The 12378-nt window shown below is 38.6% G+C and overlaps 1 protein-coding gene across 8 annotated transcripts in view; it reads left to right on the top strand.

The window, feature by feature from the left end:
- The first annotated feature begins 571 nt into the window (after positions 1-571).
- LOC121913841 (echinoderm microtubule-associated protein-like 6) overlaps positions 572-12378 on the top strand; it is a 47211-nt gene continuing 35404 nt past the window's right edge. For 6 of the 8 annotated variants that reach the window (XM_042436738.1, XM_042436736.1, XM_042436733.1 and 3 more), the window contains exons 1-2: positions 1369-3625; positions 11173-11332. In XM_042436738.1, the coding sequence (XP_042292672.1) occupies positions 3429-3625; positions 11173-11332 (357 nt within the window). In that variant the 5' untranslated portion in view covers positions 1369-3428. Of the gene's footprint in view, positions 668-1368; positions 3626-11172; positions 11333-12378 lie in introns of those variants that run through there. The other 2 variants (XM_042436732.1, XM_042436725.1) reach the window with 2 other exon arrangements.

Genomic DNA, 12378 nt, shown 5'->3' with positions numbered 1-12378 from the left:
TGTTCAGAAAATACATTAAACATTAGAGCTGAAATATGCAGGATGCTTTTTATCCAGGAAGTCATTACATATGACTCTTCACTGCTAGCAGTTCAAACGTTATTTTCCTTTGCTTGCAATTTTACCACAAAAAGAGCAAATAGAACATCGCTTGTATCGCAATTTCTGCAGAATTCTGCAGGAAAGTCACTTTGATAAATGTGCCTAAATGTATTTTTCACCAATTTAAGAACATATATGACTGTCCCACATTTTAAACCTCATTTTCTAAATTGGGACAATAAAAAAATCGACGGACTAACTTCATATTTTGATCATTCACGTTTTCATGTTGTAGCGCATTTTGATGCATTAATTTATCATGAACACAATCTGATAACAATCAGCAGCATTGATCAACACCTCAGCTTTAATTGGTCCTTTTGTTCAGCGTGTTAGAATAGATACACATGTGAGGAGTTCCACTTTACTCTAATTCAGCCTTTATTCATTTATTCCAGTTTAATTCATGTTATTTTTACCTCAGATGCGTGTTATCTGTCCCACCTGTTCTCACCAGCAGCTGAAACACTACAACCCCCATCATGCACTGCGGGCTCCTGAGCGCAGAGTGACGCGCTGACCGCGCCTGACCTGCCGCTCCGAGAGATGAGCGAAGCTGTCGCAGGTTCGCGCGAAAAACACCGGAAGTGTAGAAAAAAAAGCACACAGTACATCATTTGAGTCACAACAAAATAATTGCTGTATGATGTGTTTTTAACATGTGTCAGTTATGCTGCAGGAGATCAACAGACGACCTTACAACAAGTGTGATGGTCATTTAGAAACTGTGAGAAAAGGCGGGAAAAAACTGAAGTGAAAATGAACCAACACTTTAATTACAATAGTTAAACAAAGTTAGAGCCGCTAAAGTCTTCTTTTAAACTACCACAAATAAAAAATAATTTAAAAGAGAAAATAATAAATAAAATAGTAATATATTATAATATATAATATATAGTAATAAAAAGAATGAAAACAATAATTAAAGTGCAAGGAAAAGTTTTTGAGCTTTATGATTAATTATAATTTTCAGGGATTTTAAATATAATTTAAAGACATTTATAGATACAATGAAGTCTCTTCTGTTCAAAGGTTAAAACAGTTTCATATATTTTAAAAAGGCAAAATTATTTTTCACATATTCCCTGCATATTATAAGATATTTAAAAAACTTTTTAAATTGATTTTTCTATTTCCGAGCTCGTAAAATAAAGCACAACAAACACCAAAAAAAAAAAAAAAGGAAAATAAAATAAAATAAAAGTCTCTGGCAGGCAGTATTTTATTGTGAAGTTACCGACAGGAAGTGCTCGTGTATAATCTGAGCGGATTACGGTTGACGGTGATCCTGGTTCTCCGTTAACATCCAGCCTTTCCGTCGTCGTTCCGTTCCTCCGGGCTGTCTGCGAGCCGCGGAGCTGCTGCGGGTCTCTGCCGGGTGGAAGCGCCTCCCCGCCGGCCTGCAGGAGCGGCAGCAGCCGGGGTGGACGCGCTGGAGCTCGCTTCTCTGCCGGGTTCTCTGCGGGGTTCGGATGCGGGGTTCGGATGCGGGTTGACGGGGATAAATCGGCGCTATAATCTGCGGATTTCCAGTGAAGCAGCGAACAGACGGCGGCAGGAGTCAGCGGAGGGATTTTCTGTCATTTCTGCCTCCGTTTGTGGAATTACCTTAAATTCAGAATAAATGGAGCTCGGTCAGAATAACAGAGATTACATCATGTCTCCCACAGACTGTATACATTATTATTATTATTATTATTATTATTATTATTATATGCAGCCTGTGATGTCTCCACACTGAAAGCTCATTTTAATATCTACAGTCGGCTGCTGTCACACATTATTTATTTAATTTTTCATGGTGACCTTCCACCTGAAACCGTTCTGTAATCTTCAATATTTGCTGATATTTGTTGAAACCATCATAATAATTCTGGGAATGTTCCTGTTCGGGTTCCAGAAAACGTTCTCAGCAGGTTCCTCTTGTTAAAGTGTTCCTGCAGGTTCCTTGAACCAGAACAGAGGAACCACATCTTTTAATAAAACAGTTTGAAACGTTAGTAAGAACCTCACAAACTTAAGAACGCTTGTTTTGGGTTCAAATATTTAAGATATCAGGTGCATTTATATATTTTTCTCCCTCGAACTATGCAGAAACTTTAAACAATCTCCTGACCCCAAAACAACCTCCTGAAAACCTGTCTGAGGTTATAAAACACTAGAATATACGTTTATAGTGACTTTAACTGTAATTAAATCTACTGTAACAAACTGTCAGCAGAGCTTTAAGAACCTGAGAGGAACATCTCTGACACGTTTTAGATATTTTAATAAAACAGTGAAACATTAGCAACGATCTCATAACCTCACTAAAACGTTCTCAGAACATTCCCTCAACTAAACATATTTTGTTGGGTTGTTGTGAGAATTCGTAGAGATTAATAAGGCGATAAGGTTTTATATGTGATTTTTCTAACAAAACTCCAAATCTAGTGAAACGAAAACTGTTCTGAGCTTCAGGTCGACTCCATGTTTTTATCTATAAAGTGATGAAATAACAGTACAAACATCCTCTCGCATGTTTTTTAGGACAGTTATAGTTTAATTTCATGAGGTTTGTTTAAATAATCTGATCATCTGATCAGCTGGTATCTGCTCGTGTCATCAATGATAGACAGAATGGAGACATTTCATTACGACGTCCGATCAAAACATTCATTTTTGCATCTGACTAAATTTCGTAGAAGTGTGACAACTTTGTGTTTGGATGCTTAGAGGCTAAAATATCTGATATGTTTTAGTTCAGGCTCTGGTTTGAACAACCATCCTGACCGACTCTAAAACCTACAATAAGATTAATTTTAGTAGAAATAATCCTGAGTTTCCAACAGATTATCGTCCTGCCATCGGCTCTGAACGCTCCTCGTCCTCCTTAAAAGTAAAACCTGCAGATTAAAAACTGCTTCAGTCATTAACGTTAAAACTACCTGATGTAGCACAAACTAGAGTCCTGTAGTGCTGAAACTTACACATAAATATATAAACTTCAGCCTTAATGTGTCCTGTTTATTATTTTAACTGTGAAAAAGTGACAGAAAGTAAAAATTAAAACTTTTGTCCATGAATCTTCGGCTTCATCACCAGTTAGAAACAAGAACTTCTGCTGAGTTTGGGCGACTTCGCTAACATCAGCTAGCAGGCGCTAAACTGCAGGTTGGAATTATGGGAAGTGTAGTTGGATGTTGCACATGGACTACAGCTCCCATCAGCCCGAGGATCAGACTGTGACGGACTCTGTTCGGACTGTTTCTATGTTTTCGTAGCAGATGCTGTCAGACGTTTGCTTTTCTTTCTTCGTGGAGTTTTAACGTCGAGTCTGAGCCGCCATGTCGGATAAGACGGCGCCGCGCTGCCAGCTGAGGCTGGAGTGGATCCACGGCTACAGAGGTCACCAGTGTCGCAACAACCTGTACTACACCGCCGGGAAAGAGGTGGTGTACTTCGTGGCCGGGGTGGGCGTGGTCTACAACACCCGGGAACACACCCAGAAGTTCTACCTGGGTCACAATGATGACATCATCAGGTAAGGAGGGGGCGGGGTTTAGTTTCTGTCTGGAGAACATCTGCAGAGTTTTCATCATTTCATCAAATCAAAACGCTTCATCGCTGAAGTTTGAAACTAAACACGTCGCCATAGTTACCGAATGAAGTCCAAACTAAAACTGAACTAATTTAACTTTCAGAGTTTTCTCAACAGTTTGATCTTCATCTTGAAACAGAGACGTAAAGAAAGAATGAAACATCGTCACATAAACAGATTCTGTTGTATTTGTGTTGTTCCTCTACAGATGAAACACAGTCAGACACTTTTATAAACCGTCAGACCTGCCGACAGACAGATGTGGTCCTAGATGATAATCCTCCAGGTTCCTCATGATCCAGTTTGTGAGGCAGCAGGCTTAAAGATCTCTAACTGGCCCCAGAGGTCAGCGAGCAGCCCTCAGATAGAAACAAGTTCAAGAGATCAACTAGACTAGGAGCAGGATTTCTGATACCAGCGACATCACATCACACTGGACTGAGAACAAACGTTGACCCGTTAGTAACAGATATAATATATACAAGAAATACAAGACTGATGACCTCTATTTAGATCTGTCTCTCATGTGGCGCACGCAAAAGAATCTTAAAGATCCTCCAGACATGTTTTAAGATTCATAAAATACCTTCAATATTAATTTGAGTCTGATACGGTTTTTCCATAAAAATGTTAAAAACATCATCTCCTCCTCGTCTGTAAATATTGTTGATGTCAACAGTTTTCCTGCTGGACACCAGCTGTTTCCTCCGTCACTGTAAAGTTCATCTCAGTGTTTGTGAACTGAAGGCTTCAAGTCTCCACATCACACTGTGTACGTTGATACCGGACCGTGATTGGCTCCAAACTAGTTGTGATGTCACTAATCTTGCTCGTAGCTCCGCCTCTTAAACTGAGATGTTCAGTGAGCTCAGAGAAACTTTCCTCCTTCAGCAGATGAATGAAAACAAACATCCAGCTGAAGGAAGAAGAAGAAACATGTTTCTGAGAGGACGACTTTAAAGGGATCTGCAGCACAACAAGCTGGTGAAACTGTTAACAGAACCGTGTTTCTGCACATGCTCAGTAGCGTCTGCCGTACACAGAACTACTCTCTGGAGACTGAAAACATGATGCTGTTATTAGTCTTTGGAACGTTTCTAAACAAACTCTTCATGATGAAGGATCATGTGACCCAGTGCAGCGGGTTTTTAATCAGATATATCAGCTTTGATACAAACACAGTACTGGTTAGTAGATCAGTTCATTGTAAGTTTGGATCCAAACATGAAGACAAAGATAGAAAATCAGCAGATTGATCCAACCTCTGACTTTGTGCTACATTATAAATTTCTCAAAGAAGCACAAACCCATATTTGAGTCGTTTCACAGAAACATCAATGAACTAATCATGACACAATAATTCATTCATACAGCAAGTTTAAGTCTTTTCTACTGTTTAGTGTCACACGTTATGTTTCTGTTTGATATGTTCTCACGTTAGTGTATCCATGGCTGCGTTTACATGGACGCTAATATTACACTAATGATGGGAATAATCGCCCAATCACAATAAAAATGCCTCATGTAAGCACCTCATCCGGCCTGATCAGAAGGAATGTTCAATCAGGTTGAGGATGGTGATGTAAACCTTTGATTATCCGTTCAATAGGAAAATATTAGAGCCTAATAATCATGTAAATGCTTAATCCGATTGTTTCCCTCCGGTTGGAGTAAATATATTCATCCCCTACCCGTTGTTGGGCTGACGGTGGCCTGCAGGAGCATTTTGACATATGACCCTGATGTATTCATCACTGTTGTCACACAGCTGTTCTGATTAAACGCGCCGACGCGTGTAAACACCAGAACGTATTAGATCACATCCATGTAAACACTTTAATCAGAATGAAATGTGTGCGTGTTACCACAGCTACTGATGTTTGTATCAGACTGTTGACATTCATAATCACATGGCTGATTGAAAGTCCGTTTCCATGGAAACAAAAGATGTAGCTGCGATACACACACACTCTCTGACAGATGTTCCAGATGTGGCTGCAGGCTCACCTGCAGGTCTCTCTCTGACCCACTTCAGTCTGGTGGCTCAAAACCAGAAACCAGAAAACATCCCTGTTTCCTCTGCAGCTGCGTCCAGTTTCATTTTACCACCTGAGAATTCAACTGTTCACTTGATTCTTTATTTCAGACACTGCAGGACTGTTTCAGCTGCAGCTTGATGTTTTAAATGAAATAAAACCTGCTCTGTTAACACAATCTGCACCGATATTCATACAATTTAATCTGAACATCAACCAGAGCTCAGAGACATCAAACAAAGACTGTAAAACCTGCTTATGAAGAGATCAGCATCAGGAAAAAGCACTATATAGATTACATAGACTATATAGACCATATAGACTACATAGACTACATAGACTACATAGACTATATAGACTATATAGACTACATAGACTATATAGACTACATAGACTACATAGACTATATAGACCATATAGACTACATAGACTACATAGACTATATAGACTATATAGACTACATAGATTATATAGACTACATAGACTATATAGACCATATAGACTATATAGACTACATAGACTACATAGATTAAATAGACTACATAGACTATATAGACCATATAGACTATATAGACTACATAGACCATATAGACTACATAGACTACATAGACTATATAGACCATATAGACTACATAGACTACATAGACTATATAGACTATATAGACTACATAGATTATATAGACTACATAGACTATATAGACCATATAGACTATATAGACTACATAGACTACATAGATTATATAGACTACATAGACTATATAGACTATATAGACTACATAGACTATATAGACTATATAGACTATATAGACTACATAGACCATATAGACTACATAGACTACATAGACTATATAGACCATATAGACTACATAGACTACATAGACTATATAGACTATATAGACTACATAGATTATATAGACTACATAGACTATATAGACCATATAGACTATATAGACTACATAGATTATATAGACTACATAGACTATATAGACCATACAGACTATATAGACTACATAGACTATATAGACTATATAGACTATATAGACCATATAGACTACATAGACTACATAGACTACATAGATTATATAGACTACATAGACCATATAGACTATATAGACTATCTAGACTACATAGACTATATAGACTACATAGACTACATAGACCATATAGACTATATAGACTACATAGACTATATAGACTACATAGACTATATAGACCATATAGACTACATAGACTATATAGACCATATAGACTATATAGACTACATAGACTACATAGATTATATAGACTACATAGACTACATAGACCATATAGACTACATAGACTATATAGACTACACAGACTATGTAGACCATATAGACTACATAGACTATATAGACCATATAGACCATATAGACTACATAGACTATATAGACTACATAGACTATATAGACCATATAGACTACATAGACTATATAGACTACACAGACTATGTAGACCATATAGACTACATAGACTATATAGACTACACAGACTATGTAGACCATATAGACTACATATATAGACTATATAGACCATATAGACTACATAGACTACATAGACTATATAGACTACGTAGACTACATAGACTATATAGACTATATACACTATATAGACCATAAAGACTACATAGACTATATAGACTACATAGACTATATAGACCATATAGACTACATTGACTATATGGACTACATAGACTATATAGACCATATAGACTACATATATAGACTATATAGACCATATAGACTACATAGACTATATAGACTACACAGACTACATAGACTATATAGACAACATAGACTATATAGACCATGTAGACTACATATATAGACTATATAGACCATATAGACTACATATATAGACTATATAGATCATATAGACTACATAGACTATATAGACTACACAGACTACATAGATTATATAGACTACATAGACTATACAGACTATATACACTATATAGACCATAAAGACTACATAGACTATATAGACCATATAGACTACATAGGCGACACTGGTGATTTTAACAAAGTTAAATAGAAAGCACTACAGCTCCCATTAAAAGACCTACAGCTCCCATTAAAAGACCTACAGCTCCCATTAAAAGAACTACAGCTCCCATTAAAAGAACTACAGCTCCCATTTAAAGAACTACAGCTCCCATTAAAAGAACTACAGCTCCCATTAAAAGACCTACAGCTCCCATTAAAAGAACTACAGCTCCCATTAAAAGACCTACAGCTCCCATTAAAAGAAATACAGCTCCCATTAAAAGAACTACAGCTCCCAGACGTCTGTCTGTGCTGCTGTTATTACAGACAGTCTGAACTCACCGCCATCATGGACTCGTCTCCTCTGTCCAGCTGTGACGTTCAGCCTGCAAACCTCTAGGACTTATGGGAAATGATGTTCTTTAAATCACACACAGATATTGAATGAACAACGATGTTAGATGCTTTTTTAAATGTTTTTCTTTGTACTGTTGAGAAGCTTCTGATCTGAGGATTCATACTGATTAGCAGAGTTACATGTTAATGAGCTTTTTAATGAGGTTCGTTACTTCTGGAGCAGAATTCAGAAGTTCTGGTTTGACTCTGACAGAAAACTAGAAACGAAGGAAATTAAAAACAAGCTACGGCTCAGAGTGACAGTCTGCAGTTTCAGTGAACGTCAGCAGAACGTTCCTTTAACTGTTCACCACAAACCAGCCGAACACGCCGCTGCTGACAGACGGAGGCAGGAAGTAGGGGGAGGGGTTTAGTCTTGCGGCCTGATGGGAGCCGACAGTCGGAGGGAAAACGCTGACGATGAGATGAATCAGCTGATAAATGTAGTGGAGTAGAAAGTACAATATTTCCCTCTGAAATGTAGTGGAGTGGAAGTATAAAGTAGCATCACATGGAAATACTCAAGTAAAGTACAAATACCTCAAAACTGTACTTAAATACAGTACTTGAGTAAATGTAGTCAGTTACCTTCCAGCTCTGCTTCTGATTGGTCGGTCCCAGGAACTGATTTACATATGATTAAAGTGCTCATTGCTGATGTTTTAATGGTGAAACCTCATTTAGTAAATCACTCGTTTGAAATAAGTAAAAGACTTTAAACACATGATCAGCTGGTTTATAAAAACATGATACATCTCCTCCTTATTTACCCAGAATGCATCTCTCTCTGTCAGTGATGGACATTTAGCGTTTACCCTCCAAACAAATATTCAGTGTTTCCTCCACAGAAACAAAAAAACCCCCTGATGTGTGAAACGCTTCCTCAGCCAATCACATCGTCAGCCGGTCACACTCATGTTTTACTGCTGACACAGGAAGTTGAAAACATGACAAGCTCAGCGCTCAGCTGATGTCAGCTTCATGTAAAGTATCAAAAACCTGATTTAGTTGGACAAACATGGTCCTGCGAGTCAGCAGAGAGCTCAGTGCTGCCCCCCGCTGGAAGGAAGATACATTACAGCTATACTGCTCTATTTTTATTCTTTCTGTTTTTGAATATATTTTATATGTAACACTGTCAAGATGAATATTAAATATCATATTCATTATCAAAGTTTTGAGAAATATGTTCCATTATCAGACAGAAACCTTTCATAATAACATTTTGTCTCTTTTATGTGCCGTAAACCTGCAAACTTCTACATATGTTTTTATTTCTCCTCATCCGAGCTGGATCGTATTATGTAGAGTATTTGTCCTCATTATGTTTACATTTGGCAGAAGCGACTTACAGGTGAGGCGAGACGATCAGGTGTTGGAGGACTCTGAGAGCTGCGGGACACGAGGTGGTTTTAATCAGAGTCCCAGTGAGTTCTGATGACTCAACAGGTCCTCAGACGAAGACACTGGACTACTGCAAATACCACAAGTTCAACGTTGCACTTCCTTCTTGTTGCTTATTTCTTCTGCACTTGTCTACCTCCTGTTGTTTCTTAGTTTATATCTATATATATATATTCTGTTTAGCGCTCTTTCTCATCGTACTTATACCTGCTCAGCTACTTGAGAGCTTCTACCACAGAGACTCTAACGCTCAATTGTCTCACCTCACTTGGAAGTTGCTTTTGCCAAATGACAAAAACCACAAGTGTGGGTGTTTGGACCCTCAGTCTGGATCCACGTTTGTACCATTTATGGGGTCGAGACAAAGACGTATGAAGACTCCGAGTGTGAGAGAGATCAGTGTGTGGACGTTCAGGTAGAAACGACATGCCCGAGACCTTCAGGGTTCTTTATATATCTTCCATCCAGCTTGTTATCAATAATGTTTTCTGTCGTTGTAATCAGAGATTTGTCAGAATGAAACATGAGGATTTAATGAGATTTATGAACGTCAGATAGATTTCATGGAGTAGAGGTTTGTGACTTTTATGTTTATGTTTATGAAGACTAGCGTGACCCTCGCTGTCCACCGTACCTATCATGACGTGAGCCAATCAAATCAAAGCAGCTTACCATTCGCTGCTTCCTACACAACGTCTGTCTCTGTTTTTGTCATAAGAAACATCTGCGTTTCACATTGTTGATGTCGCAACACATTCCTCCTGTTAGAGGTAAAACATGTCACTTTTCCACATTAAAATGACTAAAACCAACTGGACCTCTGTCATATATGTTGTTGAGTTGTGTACTTACATCATCCAACAATGTTCAAACAGAGAAATAAAGGTAACGGTCCGTTTCATCTGGTCTCCTTTGTGCAGGCGTCAGTGTTCTGAATTGACTTTTATTCAGTTTTAAGCCACATTTTTATGATAAACTTTTTAGATCTTGGTCATTTTTAACTATATTTTTCACCAGATGAAGGATTTCAGTCATCGAACATCTGGATCTTTAGTTGTCAGCTCGGCTAACAGCCGCTACCGGACGTCCTGAGACCACCGAACAGCGTCAGAGAAACACTGACTTTTATTGTGAAACTGCCTTATTCAGTGTTTTTACTGGTTTTAATCAGCGAGTGTGGAGGAGACCTCTGAACCATCTGAACCAGGAGAACTCCCATGATCCCTCGCCACTTCATGACATCATCAAACTCCTTGTTTTGTCGTTGTTTTGATTGACAGACCCAGCAGCAGAAATGACATATTGTTTATTTAAGCCTTCAAAAGGAAAATGGAGAAAATTAAGGGAAGAGAAAAGATTCTGGCTAAAATATGATCAAAACCACAAAATGTCCTCCAGAGTTTCCCGCCAACACGCAAGAGACAAACAAAGAAATGAATTTGTCGCACAACTATAATGAGACTGAAAACATCAAGGAAAGCAGCAGATTATTGAAAAAGTGCAAATATAAAAGTTGTAAATGCAGTTCTCTCTGTTCATAACTGTGTCTTTAAAGTGATGCTAACGTTGAGTTGCATGATGCAGTTTTCTGGTAAATTGTCTCAGTTTCCGTGTGATTGGCAGCTGAGTCGCTGTCGTTTCTGTCTCTCAGTCTGGCGATCCATCCAGATAAGATCCAGGTGGCGACGGGTCAGGTGGGGAAGGACCCGTACATCTGTATCTGGGACACCTACGCCATGCAGACCGTCTCCATCCTGCGGGACGTCCACACGCACGGCGTGGCCTGTCTGGCATTCGACTCGGACGGACAGGTGAGACCACGCCCCCTCATGATGATGTCACCGCTTATCACCTGTAACAGCTGCACACAAAGAGCTCAGCGACCTGCAGAAATATGGAATTATTTTTGTGTTAAAAGAAGTAAATAAAGATTATTTTAAACCAAAAAAAACGATCTCAGATGCAAAACCTATGAAAAATATACAAGATTCTAACATTCTTCCACTGACCAGGAGTTCAGTCATGGTAAAGTTATTGTTTTCTATGAATTTTAACTTTGGTAAAAGGCGGCTTGTTTGTGAAGGAACAACACTGTTAATCAGGAGACTCTGCACCATACAGGAAGCTGAAGACTCCACGGACACGTCGCTGGGATTGAATCCTACATTACTGCTGATTTTATTGTTTTGAACTCAAAGAATACAATTTATTATTTATAATTTCATTAATTTCAGTACATGGTAATTTTTTTTTTTTAAAGCAGCCAAACAATTTTACACAAATAATGAGACGGTTGAGACGCTTTGGTGGTCTTGAGGACGACCAGGATGCTGCAAGGTTCCTGTCATTCTACAGACGTCATTAATTAGGGACCGAGCCCAAAAGGCAGAGGACTACTGTTTACAGTACGAACCGAGACCTATGACTCATATGCTGACACCCCTGACCTAAATCCAACAGGAAGTCCACAATTAGCCTTTCAAAATAAGTCTTTGCCCCAATTTTGGCCCCCGAACAAACGCTATCTCCTCCGAGGGCGTTAATGGTATCGGCTTCACACTTTAATACATGACTTATGACACTGTGCTGAAAAAAAGTTGTTAAAAACTTTGTAATAACTCGAACGGTTTGGATTTTATAAGCCCTGAGGGTTGCAGTGCCACATCACCCTTACAATGTAAACCAATGGGGAGGCAATCTATGGGCATGAACTTTGTGTCAAACAGAGGCTTCTGACATCTAAACTATAAGTCTGACCACTTTCAAACCTGTATCAATGGATTCGCCACGAAATTTCCTACTAAGAATGATTTTTAATGTTAGATTTAGCCAAAGTCATGGGATTTATGAGGAGATT

This window comes from Thunnus maccoyii, chromosome 2 (assembly GCF_910596095.1).
Source record: "Thunnus maccoyii chromosome 2, fThuMac1.1, whole genome shotgun sequence".
In the NCBI taxonomy this organism is placed as follows: domain Eukaryota; kingdom Metazoa; phylum Chordata; class Actinopteri; order Scombriformes; family Scombridae; genus Thunnus; species Thunnus maccoyii.
The sequence above is the reverse complement of the archived record's forward strand: the minus strand, read 5'-3'. Positions and strand labels throughout refer to the sequence as shown.